This window comes from Gavia stellata, chromosome 30 (genome assembly GCF_030936135.1).
Source record: "Gavia stellata isolate bGavSte3 chromosome 30, bGavSte3.hap2, whole genome shotgun sequence".
In the NCBI taxonomy this organism is placed as follows: Eukaryota; Metazoa; Chordata; class Aves; order Gaviiformes; family Gaviidae; genus Gavia; species Gavia stellata.
In genome coordinates this window covers 6,702,353-6,728,847 of record NC_082623.1, presented here as the reverse complement: position 1 = coordinate 6,728,847, position 26,495 = coordinate 6,702,353, and the positions used below count along the sequence as shown (strand labels likewise).

Sequence of the window (26,495 nt, the reverse complement as noted above, 5' to 3'; positions counted from 1 at the left end):
TGTGAGGCTTTATTTCGGGTTGGAAAGTCTCCAAGCATAGAGGGGGGAAAACCTGCACATGCTGTAAATCGGAGATGGCCTTGGAGCAAACCCCCTGGTTTCCAAGTACCACCAGACAGTGACCCACTGCAGGGCGAGAGGGATATGGACTGGCCATCACAGCCCGACCTCTCTCACGGACGGATGGGTCTGAGAGCTGCCCAAGGATGCAAACAGCACCCCTGTAAATTCTGCAGTGTACCCCAAAGTGGAGCTAATACAATCTCCAGTCATCCTAAATAAATCCCCCAACCCTTAGCATCTCCCTGTATTGAACCTTCTTCAAAAGGTGCTTGAAAAGGAGTCACTTTTTCCTTGGGGATTTTTTTAAGCAAATAACAAGATCCCCTTAAAAACTCCCAAGGGATGCTGAGTGAATTCGGGGTTTCATTTTGTACAAATCTCTATAAAACATTTCAGACACTGGTTCTGCAAAAAACCTAAAGCAGAACTGTGTTATGAAGGACCATTTATTATGGACACTTCCCAGATTTAATAGTCTAGTTTCACTTGTAAGAAAACCTGCAAAATTTTGATCCAAATCCAATTTTTGGCAGTTTTTTCTGTGTCGAAATAAATTTTTCACCAGAAGCATGCTGATAAAAGAAAATTTAGATTCGCCCTAGTGAAGACCATTTCTGCCCCTGAAGTAGACACCGCATTTTCCACTGATAAAATATACGTGTGAGACAGACATCGAGTCAGCAAGATACTTGAACTCCTTATTTTGCCATGCCTGTGGCGTGAAGGCATCTACTTTGAGAAAGCGGCAGATACTTTTTATTGTATTTATAGGGCGAGATAGAAGTGCCTTGTGCCTTCCTTCCTTCATTCGTTTTTAGGACTACCTGTTCTGTGCATTTGTGAACCATGATAAGAAGCCCAAGAGAAATCTTGGAGGATGGAGAGTTGGAGGGATGGATGGCTGAAGTTTTGGAGAAACGCCGCAGCAGTGTGCTTTACTGTGCCTGGGTGACGGGAAGACAGCCGACAAACATGTAACTAGATCATTCTTTACACTTTCATACAACTTATTTCCTTCAGGAACCATGGAGCCACTTATAAATATGTCTGATAAAATATCGTTTGTCAGTAAATATTATTGTACTCCTTCTTTAGGTGGAAACTAGGAACACAGAGCTTAAGAGACGCAGCCAAGATCTGAGAGAGTTTTCGAAAGAAGCAGCGGTACATCCAAGCCGCTGTGTTTTCCAGGCTGTTTCAATCCCTAGACCACATACATAATTTTAAGGTTACAAAAACTGACTCTTTCACGTAATCATATTAATGATCTTTCTTTAATCTATGCAGGCATTTTCACAAGCTTGGATCCAAAGCAAGGAAACTGTTGGCACAATCTATAGGACATAATCAGACAACAAAGCTACAGTGTTATGGCAAGCTGTAATTTCAAGCAACCAAGCTAGCTTTATTACTGCAACTGTCATTACAGAACGCTTAGACAGCATGGCCACGAAGTCAATGGGGTATTTAGATGCGGAATTAATGCAGGAGAGCGCCCAGTGTAAAGAACAAACACAATAAATAAAAAGCACTGTAGGGGCACAGGATATAAATACAGAAGAAAACAGCAGAGCAAAAAAATCAAGTGGACTATATTGATATTAATATTGATACTTAACCAGGCATAGTTTATTCCAGTTATCTCTCTGTGTGCATGGCTTGGTTTAACACTGGCAGGTTCTACTTTTCAGTAATAGAATGAGAAAAAGTTTTTCCAAAAGTTTTAATAAAACCTGTAATTGGTGCAGTAGAACCGAAGGAGATATTCCTAGAAAAAGAGAGAAAGGGAAGGGCAGAAAGAGCAAACGAGAAAGAGGGAAAGACAGAGAGCGTTAAAGAGAGAAAAAGAGAGAAAGAGCGTTAAAGACAGAAAAAGAGAGAAACAAAGAAAGAAAAAGATAAATAAGAAGAAAAAGAAGGAGAGAGAAGAAGGAATATTTTCACATCAGACTATCTGCAGCTAGCTTGCTTTTGACTTTCATACTCTATTTAAAAATACAAAATTGGGAGCATTGAAAAAGAGCTCCCAAATTAGCTTCTTAATAGAGATCGGAAGTTAAAAGGGGGCCGAGTCATGGGGGAAAAGCTGTTCAGAATCACAGCCGGGCCAGAGCCAACGGAGAGCGAGGCCAGAGCACGCCTGAGTGAGAGAAGGGAGCCAGGGAGTCCTATGAAGTGATGACATTGTAAATCACAGAAAAATCTCTTATACCAGTAAAAGCTAAATGACATTTCTGGTTTTGCTTTCTTCCGAGCATCTGCAAGAGGAAAAGAGCAAGTGGGGATATAGGGAGTATTTTAAAGAGGAAAGCAGTTCTGAAGACATCTGATAAAGATGGATTCTGGATGCTTTGATTTGCTTAAATTCCTCCAGCCCCTGAAAGTTTCTCATGGAAGTTTTAGATTCACTTTGCACACAACTATTCATGTGCCCAGCGTACAACTGTTAGCATCCGTATTCCAAAGATTATAATACGCTGCGTTTGCATAACCTCGTGAAGTAGTCTGCAGACATTGTAATGCAGCTCAGAAATATTACTGGGGGAAATTGTCTGGGGGGAGGATCACCCAGGACCTGACATTCAGAAATCAGTATTAGGGTTTAACAACTGCACTGAACTGTCAGTGTCTAGACGATCACGGAATCACAGAATCACTGAGGTTGGAAAAGACCTGTAAGATCACCAAGTCCAACCACCACCCCAACCCCACCATGCCCACTAAACCATATCCCGCAGTGCCACGGCCACACGTTCCTTTAACACCTCCAGGGATGGGGACTCCACCACCTCCCTGGGCAGCCTCTGCCAGTGCTTCAGCACTCTCCCGGTAATCCAGCCTGAGCCTCCCCTGGCGCAACGTGAGGCCATTCCCTCTTGTCCCAGTGTTGAGACACTGAGCTGGACTGATCAGGGCTCTGGTATCGGAGTTTTCAGTTAAGATTTTCTGCACCAGACGATCTGAGCGTTGAAATGCTTGAGGATTTGGGGTTTTTTTCCCAATATTTGTTTCCCCCAAGTAAGGCCTTGGCTCGACAGCTCTCAGAAGAAAGGCCTGTTACAGCAGGGGCACACAAAGTCACCCGGGAAACGGCCCCTGCTCCGCCACCCCTTGGCGAAGCCCCGGGTTCCCCCGTGTCCCCACGCCGCAGGCACACCGGCCCCCCCGCCCTGCCTTCCCCGCGCTGGGGCGGCCCGGTGGAGCCGCCCCGCCGGCCGAAAGCCCCGCAGCCGCCGGGGCCGGGGCCCGCTCCCCGCCGGCCGCCTCCCGCGGGCCCGGGGCCCGCCCGCTGCGGGTGACCCCTGCCGGCGGCGGGGCGCGGGCGGGCGGCGGGAGCGGCCGCGGGCGGGGGGAGCCCCCGGGCACCCCGCGGCCCCGGCTCGGCCGCCGCCCCTCCCCGCGGAGCTGTCCGCGGCGGCCGGTGCTGATCGCCGCTCCCCGCCGCCGCCCCGCGCCCGCGCACTCCGCGCCGCCCCGCGCAGCCCCGCGCCCGCCCCCGCGGCGCGCCGCTCCGCGCTCCCGGCAGCCGCATGGCAGCGGAGGCGCTCGGCTGGCGGCCGCGGCCGGGAGCGCCGGGCGGGCAGGGCGAGGCGGCGGGCCGGCGCGCCCCGCGGAGGTGAGGGGGTCCGCCGGGCGGGCGGGGAGCCCCGGGCCGGGGAGGGGGGGGACCGGCCCCGGGGTCTCGGCTGCGGGCGGGGAGGCGGCGCGCCGGCGGCCGCCGCGGGGGGCGAGGGCAGGCGCGGTGCCCCGGCTCGCCCCCTCGTCCGCGCCCTCCTCGTCCGCGCCCCCGCTCCGCGCTCCCTCCGCCCCCCGCCTCTCCCGCTCTCCTTCCCTCCCCCGCTCCCGGCTGGCGGCCGCACAGGCGGTTCCAGCCCCTCAACTCCCGGCGATAGACTGAAGTGCGATACCGAGCTGCGGAAGGACGCGCGGCAATGGCGAGGCGGCTGGGCTCCCGCCCTCCGCCTGTGCATTCCTCCGACTTTACGGTAAAGTCACTAACTATCGCTGCGGCGCATCGGTCATCGCCGGGAGCTGCCCGGCAGAGCAGGGCAGGGCTGGTTTGCCCTGATTTGGGCTTGTAGTTAGCGATCTGGCGGAGATTCAGCGGCAGACAGGTACATGAGCAAGGATGCCAGGGCTCTGAGCGTGCGGAGTCCAACTTCTGACCGCGGATGAGAGAGGGATGCTGAGGCGGTGTGGAGACAGGACCGGTAAGAGCTGCCGAGGAGCCGGGCAAGCGAGATCAGCAGGACGAGGGGGAAAGGGGAGAGGCGGTGGGAAGGAAGAGGGGAGAAGGAGAGAGGCAAAGATCGGTTTAAGGCTGAATCGTTTCTTTTTATTCCTGAGTGTAGCCTCCTGCCCTGGCTAAGGTGTTGGTTGTAGGTTTGTGGTGCTGGACGAGCAGCTCATCTTCTCGTCCAGGCAAAGGGACCTCTCCTGCTCGGGCCCCGCCTGCCCGAGAGTCAGGGATGCGGGGAGCTCCGGGAGGGACCAGAGAAGTTCATCCCACACTTTTCCCCCCTTCGTCCCCCCCTTGCCACTGCTGGCACATTAGCATGCGGGGTAGGCTCCGGTGTGTATTTAATGAGTCCATTTGCCGGTGTGTCTGTTAGCTCACACCGCCTTTCTTCAGTCTCGCTTTACAGCCTGCCTCCCTGGGACCAGCTGGGTCCAGCTCCCCGCTGCGTCCACGCGAGTGGACTCGCCGGGACCCGGGTGCCGTTTCCAGCTGGGTTAGGCAGTGAGAGCAGAGCTCCGAGCGGTACTGGAAGGGGAGGGGGCAAAACGAAGCCAGCTCAGGCGAGAGAGGCAGGGAGAGACTCCGTCTCGGCAGTAATGAGGGAGAAGCTGTTTAGTCATCTCTCTATATATACTTTCACAATGATGATCACATTTAATGATTGCTTCTGACTGCATTTAGAGAGGGAGTCAAGAGGCAGGCAGCACAGTTCACCTTTTACCCTGAGGAGTGACTGCTCCCCCTTCCTTCCCGTTCCCCAGATTTAGCCCTACTTTTGGGCGCTGAGAGTGTCCTTCCTTGCCAGGTAAGGCATCGCTGCGAGCCGGCAAGACGGGGCTCTCTGGGCTGACTGGGAGGGAGGGGAGAAGTTTGCATGCATTTATCCTAAGCCTGTTGCTTTTGCTCCCGATTCTCTCCAACAGACTGAGGGAATGAATGTTTTACAGGAAGTTTTATTATCTGATGTGATTGCAAAGGGGAAGGAATGTGACTGACGGAGGATGCTGAAGCTTTGGCTGACATATTTTGCTTTAAAGCAAATATATCTTTGCTGTCTGAGCCTGACCCAACAAGGACAGGGAAGGAGAGAACGAACGATCTCAAGGCTCTTTACTCCCATCAGCACTGCCTCATCAAGAACTCACAGTATGTTTATCAGTCGTATTTTACATCATCCCTGTCTGCTTCCAGAAAGGGAAACACTACGACATTTTTGGTTGGTTTCTGTTTTCATGAGACTACAAAGAGACATTTATTAAGTACGGCATTGCCGGTGGGAGCTAATGTGCTAAGAATCCACCATGTATTTCTTGACCCTTTAGGTGGATAGAAACAACTGTGTTCTCGAAAGTTTTCCTCCAGAGCTTTACTGACCTAGCCGTGCCTGCCGGGTTTTTGTTTGAGACTAGGACAAAACCAGGGTGCCCCCGCAGCGGCTGCAGCACAGACGACCTGCGGGAGCCCGCGGTGGTCAGGGAGGGACTCAGATGGGGTCGGCAGTCCTGGGAGGGGGACGGGTGGCTCATGCCACAGGCTTTTCTACCCAATTTCCTTGCACCATTTCACTGACCTCATAATTAGCTAAAGAAAACAGATTCTTTTCTCTATAGATGCTGACTTTTTAAGCCAGAAGGAGACAAATCTTTTTATTTCGTCTACCAGGTCTTCTAAATGTCATCAGCAGGGTATCGATCTTTTGTTAACTAGTTCCTTTCAAATTACAAGCAGGAATTACGGTATTAAAATTAGAAGTATGTGTATAGCTAAATATATGCTTGTTAGAATTGAAGTGTATCTGTTTGCTGTGCGAGCTGAAGAGGCTCTGTTGACTGTACAGTACATTTTGAGCCCAGCCAATTGCTTTCCAGCCTAAAAAGACCGGTTAGCAGTTACCAAAACCCAGGTGTGCAGAAAAGGAGGATTCTTTCCATATTTTGTCGATAAAGTAGTTAGTTCATAATTTTTTTACTCAACTTAGTTGTGTAGCTCTGAATTACAAATCCAGTCCTACCCCTCTCTTCCTTTTCCGTCTCTTATTTTGGGGCCGGGTAGAGTTCCAAGGAGCCATGGACAAGAAAAAGCAAAGCCTCTTCTCCCTCTCGGTCCTTCCTGGCAGACAGACAATTTATAGCCGAAAAAACCCTCTCTTTTTGCATATTTTGAGGATCAGATGGGACAGATTTAATGCAACTTTGAAAATTAAACTGTGCACTAAGTTTTCTTAACCAGCTGCCTCTCCGTCACAGAGAAATGAGAACTAAACTTCCACAGAAGAATACCCCTCTCCTTCTCTTTTGCTTCAGTCTCCTGTCCGTTTCATAGCTGAGGTATTTATAGCTTCCCCACATATACTGCCAGTATGGAAGGACCCATTTTGTCTTTAAAAATTGATTTAAAAATGTGTAAGTCACTTATGACTTACCAGGGCTTTATTAGAACAATTATATGTGAAGTATTTATAGTGCCGCAGCAGCTAATGTAGGTAACCTGGAATTTACAACCAAAGTTATAAAAGTACAGAAGAGATTTCTACCGAGGTTCCCCTGAGAAATCGGGGGAGATGAGGATCCAGTGTACTGTAGCTGGTCAGGTCACCGTGCGTCGCCAGTCAGTCCTGCTAAGACGGCTGTGGTGGTGTTGGTAATTGAAATGAAAAAGCAGAGAAGACAGTTTACCAGCAGGGAAAAGAGGACCAGCATGCATGATCTTGGTCTCCTGGTCACTTGCCTGTAGATATTCGGTGATTAATGAATGAAACGGTCTCATTTTGCTGCCTCCTGTTTGGCAGTCCTGTTCTTAACCCAGTGTTTCATGAAAGTTAAGAGGTCCACCACTGCTGCTAAAAGCAATTGGCAGCTCCGCTGCCTGAGCCCACCGGGCCCCGAGAGATTGCCTTTCAGCTAAAGACCGGGGCACGTTTTCAAAGTAGCGCAGAGAAAGTTTGCAGCGCTGTGCTCTGCCCCTTGCCCGCACAGCCGAAGAGCCTGCTCTCCAGGGCTGTCAGTCTGGCACTAGTAACGCAATAAAGTCCCTCTTTAGGGGGAGAGAAAAAACAGTGCACAGTAATACTGAAGAATCCTTTATAGGAAAACACTGTGGGATGTTTCCTCCAGTGGCATGTGTATAAGCAAAGTGTCTCCTTGGGATAAGCATCACTATGGATTATTATATGTTTCATAATTGCAAAACCTCTTCCAGCAGCAGTAAGATGCTTGCACGAGGGACTTCAATTGTCCTTTAGATAGTAAAATTGCATAGAAAGATACTCCACATTAACGTGATGAATGTTAACGTGCCCTGAAAAGGAAGAGCATTTCCGTGAGCAGTTTAGTCATTTTCACCACAGATTGATTCCATCATTTTTTATTCAGTATTTTGATGGCCTGGTGAATCAATAATGCTGCAGCCTTACTGGCTGGAATGGCGGCTTTCACATAATTAAAAAACTTCAGAGTAAAACGGCCTAGAAGGATACCATGTAGAGGATATAATTAGGCTTTGAGGGCCTGAGTCAGTGGAATCAGTGGAATTTCCATTCATAAATTGACTTTCGATAGGGCCCCCAATGCATCTTATATGATAACGGCACCTTTCTCCAGATAATTTTATGGTAGAGTTAGGAAAACATTAGGGAAGTGAAAGTAAATACAAGTTAAAACAAAAGTTAAATATTGTAAGAACTCTGACCAAAGATCAAAAAGAAAAAGAAAATTCATGGCTAGATCAGAACCACAATGACTACTCTAAGTCCAAGAGAATGCTGGCTTCCAGTGGCTAAGGATCTGGACAACTTGGGATATTTTTTATCTAAAAATCAAGGGTGCGGTGAACACATTTTATTTCAACCTAACAGTCCTTCAGTTCTTTGGCTGAAGGACTTCTGCCTCTCTTAGCTAGGATGTAATCAAGGCATCTTCCAGCTGGAAGAAAGTTGTCCAACTTTGGAGGCTTCCCTCGTTCTGATCTTCTTGGTACTCAGCTGGTAGCTTAATCCATCAGCTTTCACACCTGGGATTCAAGCCCACTGGTGCTCAGGTATTCTGAGCAATGTTTCCCTGGAAGTCAAAATTGTCCTCTGGGCCGGTGGAGGGATGCAATATTTCACAAGAGTAAACCCAATTTCTAAAGGAAAGAGACCAGCAAAAAACTGCTGCTGAGGCAGGTCTTTAATTAAAGGTGGAAGAAAACTAAGGAAAAGCAGAGATTTTCCGCTTCTTTCAACTGGAAATGTTCTTAGTGCAAGATTCATTACATAATGAGCTTTTTTAAGATTGGAAATGCATCTCAGTCCAGCCGTGGCTTTTCATGGCATGCAATTTCACTGGGTGAACTCCAAGCTGATTTCACTAGAGTTCGCAGCTCTTTCTTGACAGCTGTAGTTAAACTGATGAGCACATGAGGCTTACACCTGGGGAATTATGGATTAGTCTTGTTTGTAAGGAAGCAAATATAAATTAGTGTGTTTATGCTACTTTTAAAATGCTTTTAATGAGGAATCATTTGCTATTCAAAATTTCAATCTATAATAATGCCATAACCCCGCTGAGCTGATTGTCACGTGCCTTGTTTAACATCATTCTTCAAACGGGAGATGAGGGCAAGCCCGTTGTTTTAAATTCTTGTGTATGTGCTGATGTCTGACTCTTGAACACAACGGGGCAAGACACCCCACTTGACTGTGTGTTGTGTTTTTATTGTCTTCTGTATTTTAGATGGAACTGATCTGACTTCCAACAGGTCTCGGGAGCAGCCTAACTGTCTTCTCCAGTAACAAGGCCTGGGGTCATCATGGCAGCAGGAGTAGCAGCATGGTTGCCCTTTGCCAGGGCAGCCGCCATAGGATGGATGCCAGTGGCCAACTGTCCCATGCCACTGGCTCCAACGGAGAAAAACAAGAGGCAGGATGAGCTGATCATTCTCAATGTGAGTGGCAGGCGTTTCCAGACCTGGAGGACTACACTGGAGAGATACCCGGACACTCTCCTGGGCAGCACTGAGAAGGAGTTCTTCTTCAACGAAGACACTAAGGAGTACTTCTTTGACCGGGACCCTGAGGTCTTTAGGTGCATCTTAAATTTTTACAGAACTGGCAAGCTGCACTATCCCAGGTACGAGTGCATCTCTGCTTATGACGAAGAGCTTGCCTTCTATGGGATCCTCCCTGAAATCATTGGGGACTGCTGCTATGAAGAGTACAAAGACAGAAAGCGGGAAAACGCGGAGCGGCTGATGGATGACAATGACTCAGAAAACAACCAAGAAGGGTCCATGCCATCCCTGAGCTTCCGGCAGACGATGTGGCGAGCCTTCGAGAACCCCCACACCAGCACCTTAGCCTTAGTCTTTTACTATGTCACCGGTTTCTTTATTGCTGTCTCTGTGATCACTAATGTCGTGGAAACTGTCCCTTGCGGCACGGTGCCTGGAAACAAGGAGCTTCCATGTGGGGAAAGATATGCTGTGGCTTTCTTTTGCTTGGACACGGCTTGCGTGATGATTTTCACGGTTGAGTATCTGTTGAGACTCTTTGCGGCCCCAAGTCGCTACAGATTCATTAGAAGTGTGATGAGCATCATTGACGTGGTGGCCATCATGCCGTACTACATTGGCTTGGTGATGACCAACAATGAGGATGTCAGCGGAGCCTTTGTGACACTAAGGGTTTTTAGGGTTTTCAGGATTTTCAAGTTCTCTCGCCATTCCCAAGGCTTAAGAATCTTGGGCTACACATTGAAGAGCTGTGCCTCCGAGCTTGGCTTTCTCCTCTTTTCCCTCACTATGGCAATCATCATCTTTGCAACTGTGATGTTTTATGCAGAGAAAGGGTCCTCGGCAAGCAAATTCACCAGTATTCCTGCTTCCTTTTGGTACACTATTGTAACCATGACAACACTGGGGTGAGTATTACTTTTTGTTTTACTGAGCAGCAGGCAAGCATGTACTAGGAGCTTGACTTCAGTTACTCCTAAGCATTTCCCTGGGTGCATATTTAAAAAGGGACTGGAACTGTTAACTGTTAATTGTTCTTTGCCTTACAACTTCTGCGTTTTGTGCTTATGTGAAGTTGTATAAAACAGAAAAAGCACTTACTCCCACTAGACAAATGCTTGGCACAATGGTAAACGAGTGCAGGAGGAGCAAGGCTGTGGAGTAGCAGGTCCTGTTTTGCATTCCTTCTGCAGGAGAGAAAAGTTAACATGAGTGCAAGGGAGCTGGCAACTAGAGCTTATGTTTTTTCCAGACATTCATTCGAGCCATAGATTTTACACAAGGTTGCTGACGTATATGTTGTCTCTTTTCGCAATGTCGGTCATTGTTTCTTCCCTTGACATGCCAGGAATTGTAGATTTGCTGAATTCAAATGGATAGTGTGGGCTGGTATGCTGAAAATACTCAGTGATCTCCAGGACATGATCTGTTTTTCACTTAATCGAGCAGGATACAGGCTTCTTGTCTGTGTTTAGTTGTGAGTTTAAAAAATAATATGAGTATGCTGTAGCAGTTGCAGTAGAATTTCAAGCATTCCCATGGACAGGTACAAAGATAATGATATCAAAGCAAAGGAAATGTAGCCTGGAGGGCACTTTTTTCCCTTATATTTGATTTCTGTCTTACAGATGTTTCTACTGAGATTATAGATTTGAGCTTCTGTTGCTCTGAACTAAAACCTTTGTAAGCAGAATGACCAAGCCCTCACCCTGACTGGGTTACGTAAAAGAAAGTAGGCATCACAGGCTGCTGCTTCAGGCAGTCACAAAGTTATGATCAAATGCAATCTCTTAATTCCACACATCAGAGCAATATACTAAGTTTACAGTTACTTTGCAAAGAGTTTTCCCACTGGAGTGTTCACACAGTTTAATATCCAGATGTAGACAATTCTCATTCTTGTAATATGGTGACCACTTTTTCTCTAAACTGCTTTTGATTTTAAACACTTCTCTGTGCCTATTATACATGAACAGGCTCACAGTAGCACTTTTAAATTATTAAAATCATAATTCAGCTGTCAGAAAGGCGCAGAATCTGAGCATATGACAACTGCAAGTCTGAATTTCTTCATTAAGTGAAAATGTAGAACGTGTTTGTCATAGTCACGAAAAGATCTCTTTTTCCTCCTTTTTTAACATCTAAGTTCGCAAGTTTGTGTGGCAAAAGCTAAGTTCCTTACCCTGAAAAAGAAGTCGGTGCTTACTTAGAAAGCGAAGATGGGCTTTGGATCCCAGCTCTCCCCCACCCTGTGGGTCCGCTTTCCATATTCTGACTGGTCCACACTGGTCGGTTCCCACCCTCCTGTCCCCACCATCGTGTCTGAGGTGCTTCAGAGGGACACCCATCATGGGTGGCTCATTCGCACGTCCTTTCCTCAAGGGGAAAATGCAAGAAAATACAGTTCTATTCTCTGGTGTTTGCTTAACAATGATCGCACATATCTCGCTGTCCGCACACGCTTATGCACATTCACACGTATGTCGTTATATCTCTGTGACAGGAAAGGTGGGGTCAAGGCAACGTTCTGTGTTGCTTGGGAGCAAACCTTCTTTGCAACATACGTGCAGAATGTGCCTAGTGCAATTAGGTCTCTGTTCCCGTCAGCGCAGTGACTTGGTCTTGGTCTCTTTCCCTTCCTTTCTGAATGCATGGATAGACAAACCAGAGTGCTCCTGAGGACTTTAAAGTGTTCTCAATCTGTTGTAATCACAGAAATTATAGATGAATGACTGCCCTTAATGAGTTGACAAGAATTTAAAAAATTAGACATTTAAACACAGCTTTCTAAGAGTTCATTGGAAAGGGACCTATAAAATGCTGTCAAAGCCTTAGAGCTTAAACTTCTAGTATTACTGATTTGGGATTTTTGTTGTGGGATTTTAATTAGAACAGGTGTCTCTAACAAATAGTCTATCAGCTAAGTTTGGTATTGTATCACAGACTTAAAAGAAACTCAGAAACCTCAGTCACAGCAGACCCCGAACAGCCCCTGTGCTCTCTGACAACACCCATCTGCCTACAACTGCGTTCTGCGGGTGCCTAGCGCTTCCTTATCCGAGCACCCGGAGCCAAACACTCTCCACTGGCTTGCCCCAAACCTGTGCTAGAAAGAGAAGTGGTTACTGCGAGCCATAAAAACCCGATTCCTGCCAGAGCAGCTCCGCAGCACCCGGCCGGACCCCCTCGGAGAGGCGCTTTTTGGAGCTGGTCAGGATGGTGGTGGGGCCCCGGCTGCGCGGTGCAGGGACGGCACTGGTGGAGCAAGGTGCCAGCGGTGCCAGCACCCGCCCTCGGCTCGTGCAACAGCCCTCACCCACAGCTTGGCATCACGGCACAGAAATTCATGAGCTCTGGAAACAAAACTTTTGGCGCCGGGTCATTTCCACCTTCCTGACTCCCACCTTGTGGTGTGGGTGGGTGGTTAACATCTCCTGGCCCCCTTCATTTCCCCATAAAACCTTTCAGTTTTGACAAATTGGCATTTTCTTACAATATTTCATATACATCTCTCTTCAGAAGTCATTTCAATATGCTTGGAAGGATCTTGTTACTAATGGGAGTACTGGCAATTCCTATCGCACAGACGTTGCCAAATATGCAGCCAAAGTCTCTAACGTGCTTCTTAATACATCAGACTTTGCCTAGTTAGTGGTTGCCAGTTCGCTGCTTGCATTTCAGCAACGCTCAGAGCTTTTATAAATACCTTAAATATTTTCTGCCATTTGCCCTTGAAAATTCAGCCAGCATTTAAAACAAGGAATTATAAAGCGCAATGGATTTTAACTCGTCTATACACATACATATGCATTTGAATACTTAAACATTTAAATCCAGATAAGTGAACATTTCCCTGACACTGGAATTCCACCCTTGCTTGTGACAGAGTGCTTTATAGAAGTGATTTGGAACATGCAGGGTAACTTTTCTCATGTTATTAAGACGTTATAAAATTAGCTCAATTTATACAAAAGGGAAAGTTTACTTGCAACAAACAAGGCTAGCATTAGGAAACCATTAACTCTCCTCCCGTACTGTATGTCAGCTGCTGTTATTCCAGATTCCTAAGTACCTTTAAGATAGAAATGAATTTCCAGATTGACCCATAAATGAAAAGCAATAAAAATGCATTTCTTCTTGAAGGTGAAGCACTGCATAAAATAGAGTAAGTGCTGCTTTTGGTGGGGTTTCGATGTAAATCAATTTTGAGAAATCCAGAACAACTTGCAAGCTCCTTAGGTAGTTAACAACCCAAGGAGATAGGTACAACAGTTTTTCTGGAATGGGAAACAAAGCAAAGGAATTGAATTATACTGACCTTGCATCTCTGATCTCTCTGCTGTGCTCATCAGCCCTGGTTTAACAGAGGATGTTTTTAATTTAGCACGATTTAAATTTTGCTCAGGAGGTTTTATAATGAAAGCATTATTCTTGGGTGCATCTTAAATCAATCTGAATTACTGAAGCAACTATTCAAAATTAATTCAAAATCAGCTATCCAATTCACGTAGAAACATTTTTCTCAAGAGGCCAACAGCTACCCACCTTCTCTCCTGCCCTTCTCTAAAACACCAGTACAATAATTATTAGGTTTGCCACCACCCTTTCTTTTTTCCGCAGGAGGTTGAGACCCCCAGGACCCTCCACCCCAGTAACACAAGCGCTGCCGAAGGCAGCAGAGGAGCACAGTGCTGGTTCCCATCATCAGCATTCATGTCCCTGTCCTGGTTTTTAGCTGACTCGATACGCAATAGCCACCAGTTTTACATCTATATAGAGACAGTTTAATTATCATAAATTTTGTTACCTTTGTTACCAGCGTGTTGGTTTTATTCACTTTTAAATAGCATTTGGTCGCGGATGGGGCAGCCTCATGTTTCTCTGCCTGTCAGCATGCATCACAAGCACGACTGCGGTAGGAGACCTCCCTCACGCTACTAAACCCCACACCATTTTTGCCCAGAGCGCATATTTTTCTAAGCTTTTTATAGCTGTTTTCATTTCACCTGACAACAGCAGTATGTTTCAGACTCTCGGGCAGTGTCTGCGACCTGCAGCGTAGGCAGCAAATGGTAGCTGTGGAAATGTAAGTGCCATCCCGGGGCACGGAGAGGCTCCCAAGGGAGCCCCAGCTCTGGCCTGGGGGTGCCAGAGCCGAGCACCCGCACCCAGAGCAGGCGGGTGTCAGCACCCCGGTCCCCGCCACGGCTGGGAGCAGACTGGCAGCAGAGGAGGGCGAGAAACCTGCGGTGTATCCTGGAGGGACTCGGCACTGAGATCTTGGGGCTGTTTGTGACAAGAAGCCAGCAGCACTGCAGACTAAGGAAGAGAGGTTGTTGATGGATTTTGTTCTGGTTTGAGCTCAGGGATATGCTGTGTGATTTTCTGTTGCCTAACAAAGGCTGAGCTCCCACAGCTCAGCGCCTCGGGGTGGCCCTAGGAGAATCTATCTCCTGTCTGACTGTCTCCCTTGCAATTTGCAAGAACATAATGGTTTCGAGATCGCTATCCCTCCTTCAGATTGGGCTGCACTGGTCAATGAGTTTGAAAGATACACATCAGTGCACTTGGACAACACAGCCCTATCTATATAATTCATTTAAGGAACCAGGTTAACGCTGGGAGGTCAGTAAAACAGATGTGCTGGCCTGGTTATGTCAACAGCCTGATCTGGAGCAAGATCTGAAATTTCTTACAGTTTTTATTGGCTGAGTGCTTAGAGAGCAGGGATTTGGGGGTAGGGGTCTATTCTGCCTTGTCTTGCTTCAAGCTGGTACCCCATGGTTCTGCAAAACGTGGGTCAGGGAGAGCGCGGGGGAACTGACTCAGGTCAGCCCCTCGGAAAGAAACATCTTTCTTTGTTTCACCTACTTCTTGGGCTTTCCTTTTTATTGGTATTCAGCCATGGACAAGAAAGGGGATGAAATTTAAGTAGGGAAATAGCATGTGAAATCCTTGCTGCCAAACTGCTGACAGCTGGACTAGCACGAACTTACCGAATACTGACCACGGTTCTTGCAAATGCTGCCAGCTACTGCGTGAACAGAGATCTCTCTGCAGTTAGCTCTCCAATGCAAAGTACTGAAACCACTCAAGCTGATAGCAACCTTCATTCACCCTCCTTCATGCAAACTAAGAGGAGTTTGCAAAGTAAGGAAAATAATAAATCGTCTCTGGAGCGCTGCCATTCCCGGCTTCTCCGGAAAGATTGCCGTTTGGCCCAGTAATCATATTGTGCGTGTCAGTACTTCAGTAACTGCCATTACACTGAATCAGAAAAATTGCTTTAATAGAAACACTACTTTGCATATTTAACATCATCGATGGAAAGACGGATGAGATGTGGGATATTTCCTTTGTAAAGCAAGGCACTAGAATTTCATCACTCTCACCATTTCCCACAGTCAACAATTCTTATATCCACAGGCCAAAGAACTGCTTGAATTTCATATACAGAAAGTCCAATCAAACAATGAATTGATGGAGCTACACAAAGAAGCCATTTTCTTGAGCTTTCATTCTCTTGACTCCAGCTTCATCTTATACGAAATGTGTATCAATTTTCTTCCCCTAATGGATTTACAGATACCGTGTGCGAAATGTCTTTGTATCAGAAACTACAGATGGAACCTTTTCCCTTCACTATCTTGATGTAAATCTCAGGCAAGCATCTCATTTTTGAGCTATCTGTATCCACCAGAACCCCAGAAGTATTAAACTACCTTTATTCATTCTCAGAGCAAGCGGAATTCACTGGATTTTTCTCTCTCTTAAAAAAAAAAAAAATTTATCTGTCCTTAGGCTTTTTGTGGCTTTGGATATTTGTAGTGATTGCACGTATGTGCAAACACACCGGTTTTAATGTGCAAGACAAAAGAACTTTCCTTAAGGTGAACTCATTGTGTGAGAAGTGAATTATTTTGAATAAGGCCAAGTAATGGTACTGGCTAAAATTATAACGTGACTGCTAAATTTACCAATGGAAACCTTGGCAGAGATGCATCTATAGCAACTGATTTAAGACATTTTTCTAAGCTCCTCTTCCTTTTTTTTTCCCCTTTCTTTCGAGCCTGCATCACAGTAAGAGCCTGAGAAATACAGATTAAAGATAACATTGTATTTTCATTGGAGATGAAGGGAAGTGATTGGCTTGCTGACTGGATCTGAGCTATTTTTAGTCTCATAAAATGATAATTTCATAACAGCACTGACCCAGTAAAAGTAATTAGTTTACAGAGATCAGCTGAAAATAAGGGACAGAGTAGCCACTGTCAGTCGGAAAGCAGGGAAAGGGGATGTGAAGTTAAAGGCCCTGCAACAAATTAGCCAAAACTGATTACAGCTCTTAGCTGATTACAGCCCACACAGTCCGAATCAGCTTTCGGTGTGAACTGCGGAGCAGAAATGAGCACAGAGGGTTTCTGAGCGACGCGTGTCTCCGCAGCCCCTCCGGCCAGAGGTTAATCCTCTACCCGGACGGCTGCCAACAACCACCCTCTCGTTACAGACAACATCTGTACATCGCACCCTTACCTAGGCTTTCCTACCTGGCACGGAGTTAGCACAGGGTACCGAAAATCGGAAATGAAACTCCTGCACCACTTTAATACTAGGAAAACAATATGATTATTGCAGTTTCTTAAGGGATCTGTGCATTCTGGGAGGGTGAAGCCAGAATGTGGGAATACCTGTGACCAAACTCAGCTTATTTCTAGGCTGTAGAGGAGTGTGCCAGGCACTGTAATGCAATCACCTCTTTAAAACAACAGAAAAAAAATATAAAAAAGTGTAAGATAAACAGATAAACTTTTCCTGAGCATCAACAATTCTTCCCTGCCACCCATCACACTTACAGCTGGTACCCAATCTGGGGTACCAGGGTGCTCTCACTGAACGTTACCACTGTTAGCCATGTAATTCAGCATGGTTTCAGTGGAAGCAGCGCACTATTTGCTACTACCCTTCATTCCAGCCCATGCAGAAGTACACAGGGACGGACCTGCCACAGCACGATATCAGAGGACATAGCAGGTTTGCTTATTTTTAACACCGCACAAGCCTCAGAAATGGCGATCTCCAAACCTAGCAGCTGGTTCTTGCACTGCGCATAGAAGTGCTCTGGCAATGTGCTTTTGTGCATGACTCTGGCACTCAGAGGAGCCATGGGTCGGCCCCGGCTGCCTCTCAAGGCTTGCTGAAGGGTGCTGGCAGCCGCAGCGATATCCCACGGTGAGCATCACGGCTCAGTAGAAGTTGAAGAAGACAAGAGCTACTATTAGGTCATTTATCCATTGCCCTCCTACTCTCGCTGCTTTGACATCCAGCACAGAAATTTTATTTCTGTCAAATTCCACCACATCCACTGTAAATGTATTAATATTTTTCCTTCGGTGCAGGCAGACTGCTGGACGTTTTTCCTGCAGACCAGCAAGACAGGCAGGGCTCAGCTGAGCTCTGCCTTCTCCTGGACAGGCAATGCCTGCAGAAACAGATTGTGCCTATTTAACTATTTACCGCTGCTACATTAGAGCACATTCAAGGGCTATAATTCACCTCTTAAAGTTACAAGTAAGTGTGGAAGAGTTATTTTAAAATCAATATCTAACAGAATGCCATTGTTCCAACATTAAAACCTGCTGGGAAATTACTAGGAGGCATGTGGCAAGTCAAATCACTGCCTGCCAGAGGAGGAAACAATTCATTACTCCTTTAAAAGGTGCAACTCTTTTCATTCTGGTTTGCAGCCTCAGAAATGACGCTGGAGCATCTGGCTCTTTCTTTCCCTCATTCTTCCATGATCTCACTCTTTTGTTCTGGCTCTACATTGTGGACTTTTTCTTACTTTCTGCACGGGGCCGTGAGGGCTTTGGGTCTGGGGACAAGCGCCGCGATGGCATTGTCACGGCTGTCACTCCTCCTGATGGAAAGTGGCACTCCGCGTATGAATTATCTCTCACCTATAAAAGCATCTGCAACAACAACAAAACCAAAACGGGCAGCCACTCAAAGTCATTTTCCGAGCAGGCTCTTCACCGCTCGGGTTCAGGAGAGCCATTGAGCAGATCGCCTGGGGAAGCCTGCTGCTTTAATCTTGGCCTGCCATCTGCGGCAAAATTAAAACACAGCTCAGCTTTAGCTTTTTGCCTTCAGGACTTTGCGAAATTTGGCTGATGTACATCCCCAGAAAGCCCCTGAGAAGGATTGTTTGCTTCTGAAGAGAGTAGTCCTGCGGAACCAGGCTACGGGCCCCTGAAACCTAAGCTTAAACAGAGACGCAGAGGTCTCGGTGCAACTGTGCTGCAGAGTCTCCTGATAACAAGGTCAAATAAGTCAAGTCATAACTCTCACACGTCTGGAGGGAAGCAGCTGTTGCTATCGAACGTGCAGCACGGACGGGTTCGCTGAACGCTCGTGCGGCAGCAGGACAGAAATAACGCCCCGGCACCCGCAAACCTTGCGGCAGGCAGGAGCGAAAGCTGCTGGGTTCACTTTTAACAGCTCCTGTTAATCAAACAACACGTCCTCGACGTTGTGAAGTACCCTTAGCTTTTTATTACGGGCAATTATTTTTCACGTACTTACTGCTTTGTTCTTTCTGTACATGTGACTCCCCTTTGCCACCTAAAAGACACAAACCGCTGCTGTTTTTCTCCTCTTGCCTGTAGATACAGGGCTTCACATCAGATGGGAAAACAGCAGATGATAAAATCTTGAGTCACTTTCAGCCTTTAATATTGAAATGCACAACCTTGATAACAAGATTTCACCCCACAACCAGACAGCCCCTTTTTTTCTTCCCTGTACTAAGGAAAACACTTCTTACTGTTATTGAATTCTGATTACTTTCCCACCCAGTTGCCACAAGCCTCAATTCCATGTCTGTACGCTCTACATGCACTTTTGGGGGGTAATTTGGCCACAACACGTCATCACCAGTACACCCTTTTCTCTATATTTGTATGACCTGGAGCACAAGGGAGCCATCTCCTTAAATATTAATTACAGTCACTATGGTAAGAACAAAAATAGCACTTTATTTTTCAATTGAAAAGGATAATGCAAGCCAGCTATTCTTGCAACCTAATGCTTGGCAGAAGTAAGCTATCTTCAAAAGGAAAGCTAAAATGAGAGAAAGCTGCTCTGAGCTGCTTTCTCCTAGAGTCCATCTACTTCAGTGTCTTAGTTTGGATCAGGAACGCTCTTTGAAAGCAAACTCAATCATCCTGTCCTTGCTGCCGTTTGGCTCACAGTGCAAAGAGGTTTCAGAGCGTGCAGACTGCATTCCTTCTGGATGAAATACGACTGGAAGATGCATTCCAGGAACGCACCTAATGTGCTCTTACTGCTAATGGGCATTCAGTCCATGGACCAGACTAGGACTAGTCTAAAATTAATCCTCCCCGAGATGTGTACAGTAGGGATGCTTGGTCCTCTGCACCAGCTCAGCCCCTGTTGAGCCGCTAATGCAGATATAAACTTATTCTTTCCCTGCAATTGATTTCAGAACTTATTCTCAATTATAATCCTGGTTTAGTGTCTTTTGAGGTTTACATAGTTTCTTGGCCTTTTCTCATCAGTATTAAACTGAGAAAAGCTCCATTACTTCTTTCTGCCTCTTCGGAGGGAAGACAGGAGTAGGCTGTCGTCGATTTAACGGACTCTGACACCTCCGTTACTCCACTGCAGGAGAGCCTTTTTCTAGTAATCAGTGTCTGAAATGAGTAGAAACAGGACTTAAATTTACCACTTTGAACATGAATCAATGAAGCATTATTGCCAACACACATCCTTCACTGCCACACATTTCAGTTGTGCTGTTGGTTCAGGAAGATTTAAAGCTCCGTTTCCCACCCAGCTTTGCACCTGTGAGATATCCTTTTTATCGCACTCACTCTCTGATCTCTGCATAATTAACCAAAATACGAAATCCCTGGCTTCTGCCGTGCATGTGTGTGCTTCAAAACTTCCTGCAAGACCACGATTGTGTACAGATGGGCAATCACGGTCAGCTCACAGGAGGCAATCACAACTTTTACTTGGTGCTTCTTTCGTTTTCCTGCCTACTTGCATCTGCCTAACCGTCTGTTCATCAATCCAGGGAGCATCCATCATGTAATAGGATGAGTCCTACTGAGTCAGACACTCTGCTTCAGTTCATGAAATGAGTTGGCATGATATTCTAGCCTTGGCACGCTAGATGCAAAAGAGTTCAGCCCTTTTAGGTATTTTTCTGCTACAGAGGAATAGCAGGCCAGATTAGATAATAGAAACATTCATTCAGCAAGACAGCTGTGAATGAAAATAGGCAAAATGGATGAAATTAGGTAAAAGTCATCTCTCTTGCTAAGGGTCAAAACAAGTAGTAAGCCGGGCTGAAGGGATACAAGATTTTGGGTTGCAGAAGGCTGAGCAGGATGAATTCCACCACTAATGAGCTTACTGAATAAGCTCATTACCTAACGAGCTCTATTGAACAAGCTTGATTTCCAGCCCAGGGAAAGCCTTCTGAATAGATAAAACATAGGTAAACAGCTCCATCAGTTTACACACAGAAGACATATCTGTAGCTCAAGAGCAAGGTCACGGTCATTGTCAGATCCTTTCCTGAAGGTGTAGATGTCAGGATGGATCAGAAAAGCAACAAACGGCCAAGGCTCTTCTCCAATTTTGACCTTTCTTTACAAATTCTGATACAAACAAGGATGCACACCAACATGACGTGTTAACACGCACATGTCCTAATAACTTTCCTTTGGCATTAACATAGGACTGTTCTACCCTCCACATAAGACACTGCAGAGCTGAACTAGGTAACCTCCAGCGGTCCTTTCTGACCAAAATTATTCTATAATTGTATGAAGAAATGCTCCTGAAATGGCGCGTCTCTGCGGATCTCCCTCTGAAACCCCAACCTTGCTTCTGTGGCCTGGGAAGATATGTCAGATCAGATGCCAATTTAGTGCTCTTGCTAAATGGCCCAAAGGAAATCTCACATCCACACTGTCTTGGGGACAATTTATTACCCAGAAAGGTAGGAGTCTTGAAGTATCTAGTCTGTGAGGAATGGTCCATCATGCACCCACATGCTGTTTAGCATAGTTTTCAATTCTGTTGGCTTAGAAGTGAAAGGAGAAAATGAGATTTCACAAAAGGAAAATAGATCTACAGATGCTGAAAGAAAAATCTTTAAGTCCTAATTTTGTCTTCTACATAGTAACACTTGGATTTATTTTTACCATTTTTTTTCAGATTTTCACCAGATACTGAAGTATTGTTTAAACTATTCAGCTCCTATAGTTGTGCCACTCTCAGACACTGCCACTGTCCATCCTTTGTCTCTTATTGTCTGAGCAGAGCTGAAAAATTTTTGAAGAGGAAAAGGCAAGGAAAATGTCTGAACTTTGCAGTAAAAAATAACTGCTAATTTGGGGGGGAGATAAAGATATGTAGGAGAAAACAGGTATTCAGTCTTTAAAAATATATATATTTAATCCTATGCATGCATGCCCTCAAGTGCACATCACAGGGTAAATAAACACGCGCACAGCTCGCTTGTACATGTCAGTATATATTCACGATTGCAGCACGAAAGTCTGGCACCAAATGTACTGTGAACTGAAAATGAATTTTAGCAGCTTTTATGATTCATTTTTTGTCAGAAACAAAGGAGGCGGCTGTAGCTGCCTCGTTAGCCGTGTCCAGGGGGGTTCGATCGCTGCTGCAGCACATAAAACCCGCTACTCAGGCGAGGCTGTGGCTGTGTGCGTCCTTCCAGGACTGCTTCATTGACAGCTTGGACAGCCCCTTGCAATTTCATCTATGCAAATAATTTTTAATGGTTCTGCCCACTCTGATCACAATGTGTATCGGGAGTAACTTCATTCCAGTCAGTGAGTCACACCAGTGAAAAACGAGCGTCAGTGACAGCTAAACTGGGCTCTGTGGATTTGAATAGGTCGGGGTGTAATTTGGGAGACATGTTATGCACTACTTTTATGGGAAAGCCATTATGGCAAGAGATGCCTTCTGGTGTCAGGTCCTCCACAGAGCCGTATCTCGTCTTTCACGTTTACCAGTGCTTTCCTTGGACATCCCGGGAAAAGCGGCGATTTCCAGCTCGCAGTACTACATGCGCTACAGTTAAGGCACGTAAGAAAACTGTTGGATAGAATTTGTGTGCAGCCATTAATAACTGCTTCCCTGGCAATATCAAAACAGAGTGGGCAGACAGCAGATCTACTACCTATAGCACTTGACTGTACAACAAATTAAATCCACCCATTAAATCATCACAGACTTAGAGAAAGGGCATTTATCTGAACATCTGTGCATACTGAATGCTTTATCTGCAATGTGAAATACTTACGACAAAAACTATTGGTGACTAAAAGCAAGTCAGACAAGGATTTGTGGAATTTTGTAGGAAATAAGCATAGCTAATGCACCCTGCACTCAGAGCAGCGATTTCAGAGAACGTGCGGACAGACAAATGAAAGCATCAGCCGCAGCAGCACGCAGACACACAGGACTCCGCACAGCTGTGAGGCACTAACAGCGCCTTTGCTGAACTTGGTTTACAATATCAGACAGCGTAACGCAAATGAAGGCTGATAGTATTATTGCAACCCCGTAAAGGAGCGGGAGTTATCTGGCAGTGCTAGCTGAGTATCTCCAGGTAGAAGTGGGCAGACAGCTTCCCTTTACCTTGATGTGTCCCATTTAATGGATTACTCTTAGCTTGTTCTCAACCTCATTGCTGGATTGCACAGAAGGATCCGCCTCTTTCTCTAAAGGTCGCCATCACATTTGATGCAGGATACCATAAAACATGTTGTAGAAGTAGGATGTCTTGTGTCCTGCATTTCTGGACAATGTTTCTCCCTCACGAGCTGTCACAGTGGCTTAGCGTAATGGGCTTCTGGAGGCCAGATGTAACTGCCAAGGGACAAGGTGAAGGGGCTTTTAGACAGCCGCGACCATTTCTCTCATCCACTCCTATCACCAGGGAAAGATATAAATGAAAGTACAGCAGCATCTTTGCTGCTGTGCAAGCTCTCACTATGACTCAGGACAAAAAGCTTCATGTGAGCATGGCAAAATTATAACTTTGTGCTTCCCATAGCAACCTTCGGCAGGGAAGGACCTGATGACCGTTTTCAATTAGCAGTATGAAACTCTGTGTCAGGATTCTCAAAGTCAAGTGAGACTTAAATTCCACCTCTGGCTGTGAAATGACAGAGATCCAAAGTTTTCTGCACTGTGCTCCGCTCTCCTGGATACCCGAAAGCAGTTGCCAACCGCTGGGCAACAAACTTATAGATGGAAAAAACTTGTGATGCACTGAATCCCCAGCTACCTGGAATTCAATCGGGTAAACATGCACAGTCAGATATCCCTCTCATCCCACACTTGGATCGCTCCAGTTACAATTCTGCTGCGAGGCAGGCACCGTCTCCACCGCACTGCTGAAAGGCCAGAGGTCCAGAGAGAGAAGGTGACCTGGCAGTGGTCATACAGTAAGTGTATCAGTCATCAGCTCGAATGGCTTACTTCCAAACACGCAATGCAATCTCAATAAAATATCAAAGAGCTCGATCTCCTCTCACAGATAAAAGGAGAGAATGGCGAAAAAAATCACACAGAATTTTACATGATAGAATAAAAGATGTTCTATGGTCCATGTTTTCCTGCTTTATAGGGAAAGATCGAAAACGATCTAGCAAAATGCAAACAGAAATTGTGTCTTTCCCAGATGCTGATTTATTATTTAATACTAAAATACTATAAATAACAAATCTGCAGAATCATCTAGCCAAGAAACGTATGCAGGCATGTAAGGAAACTCACACACAACTCACCAGACTCTGCCAAAAGGTTGTCATTGAGCTCAGCCCGCGGATGGGCTGTTTCTGTCGGTGTTTGTGAATTGGCGAAGCGGTTATGACTGTTCCACCCCTGCCTCACTGTCATGTGCTTGCAAGTACTTCTGTCCCCGTACTGGCCTCTCCTCATATTAAACTTTGCCTATAATGTGTCAGTTTTAATAGCTTATAGCTATGTATTTTGCCAGAAGAAAACCCAGTTCATCTGTGCACCGCACAGTACTTTGAATTAGAAAGCGGGACGTCCATGTCTCAGGCACTTGGGCATTCTTCAAAATCTTACCCAGCAACTTACTAAAGCGGAATATATGTACTTTGTGACAAGTACTGCCACACAGTATGTAAAATGTTAAGTAACAGCAAAATCAGTCCATTTAAGTTACAATATAATGTAAGGTTTTGAGCCTCTACTATATAATCCATTTTAAAGTACTCTTGGATATGCTGTTCTATGGTAAAATTAGTTTTAGCAAAACCTGGCCTAGAAAATATAGCTCAAATACTTAGCATAACAAAACGTAATCATAGGAGTCAGTTTGCCATCTAAGATGCAATGCACCCTGTAGATCTTTTTTTCCACTTATCTTTTAAATGCAATTTTCTGTCCCACTCTGTTGAAGACCAGGTTAAATCAATAAAATAAAAATAGCATTATGATATTATATTATTATATCTTGTGGCAAAAGACTAATGTCGCTTCTACTCAGTAGCCGTAAAAGTGATAAACCCAAACCAGTTTTCACATAAACATGCAGGTCTTTGACCGTCTCTATCTATATCGCTGCTTGTCTATGAATAAGGCACTGAACCCCGCTGACACCAGACCCCAACTTTCAGCACTTCCAGATTTGTCATGCTATCTTGTCTGCACAGAAAAATAATTTCATCAAGAGTGATCACAACTCTAAACACAGAATAGTGATTTTAAGTATTTTTAATTGCATTTTCATCCATTTCAGAAGCATCTCTTGGTTTTCTTAAATAATGTGATCTATCACAAAATAGAGTACCTGTCTCCCCCTCAGCTGTAAACCAGACTGTTCACACACACACAGTGAGATGTTTCCAACCTCAGGAGAACAGAGAGCAGTCATTGAAAAATACAGATTAATAGGGACTCTGAAGAACAAATGCAGCTCTGCTCAAGCTACCTGTAAGTACAGGAAAAAAACAACCTAAATCTCTAACTGATTGGAAAGACTTCTCCTGTAAGATGCTTGAGCATCTTAAGAGCACGCCAGCTTTCCAACTGACAGCGTGCCTGGGCTGTGCAGCTCCGAGAGTCAGAGGGAATAACAACAAATGCAACAAATCATCTACTTAGTGGGCAGAGTCCAGCCTCGGAATTTAAAACCAATCACTCTGCCCAATCATTATTCACTGCGTATTTTTCCCTTGTACAGCTCTGTCACTGGTTAATAAAATACCACAAGATGACTGTCCACTTTAAGCAATTACGTGCAAGACGCATAATGCAATAGTTGGAGCCCACGCCATGAACGCTTCCACAACACAGGAATAATGGGTAGATTTCATGACCTTTCTACAGAAACACGGTGAAGAAAAGACACCAAGTGAGCAGTAGTCACAGCCCACAGCCCAGCGCACAGAGCGGGCTCAACAGACATCTTAAAATCTGCCATCTGCAATTTTGAATCCCATGAATACCGTTGAGTGTATCCTTAGCCATAACCATACATGCATCCAGCCGGGAGTAAATCAGATTGAGTGGGTATGAAAAAGATTCTTGAAGATTATGTGTAAGATATGAAAAGCAATCACACCACTATATATGATAAAACATAACCGTAAGATAAAAGACTGAAGGCCTGAATGATTGGGCATTGATGCAAAGTGACTTTTAAATGCTACTATTCAGATATGGTAGAAAATAACATCCCTCTTGCAAAAAAACAGTACTGAGTAGTAGAAAACAAAACCTGCTACAGAAAAGGCAGCCCTGAGGAAAGACATGGCAGAAGCACAGGTCTCTCTCCTCTGCCTAGCAAAGCTCATCATTTCCAAACTGTTCTCCTTTCTCAGTGTTCAAACTTCTACATAATTCAAGAGGAGTTCAGTAGATGCTGTTAGATCAGTCTGTATCTGAAGAGCTGCAGCACAGGTTGTGCACCCACAGCAGAGATACTACGGGACTTATGTATGTTTTGCCCCTCGTTCATTTCTCAAAAGTAGGGACTTTACAATAAAATTGTCATTTTTTTTTAGTGCATAGATATGTCAAAAACTTGCTCTTTGTGTGCTGATGTACTCACTTAAAGTTGATCTGAGACTAGTCAGCGTAAGAGAGGAATTCAATACCC

The 26,495-nt window shown here is 45.6% G+C and overlaps 1 protein-coding gene across 2 annotated transcripts in view; it reads left to right on the top strand.

Moving 5' to 3' along the window:
* The first annotated feature begins 9,091 nt into the window (after positions 1–9,091).
* The window catches only part of KCND3 (potassium voltage-gated channel subfamily D member 3), a 121,295-nt gene continuing 103,891 nt past the window's right edge, over positions 9,092–26,495 (top strand). For both annotated transcript variants that reach the window (XM_059831247.1, XM_059831246.1), the window contains exon 1: positions 9,092–10,200. In XM_059831247.1, coding sequence (XP_059687230.1) covers positions 9,092–10,200 — 1,109 coding nt within the window. The remainder of the gene's footprint in view (positions 10,201–26,495) is intronic.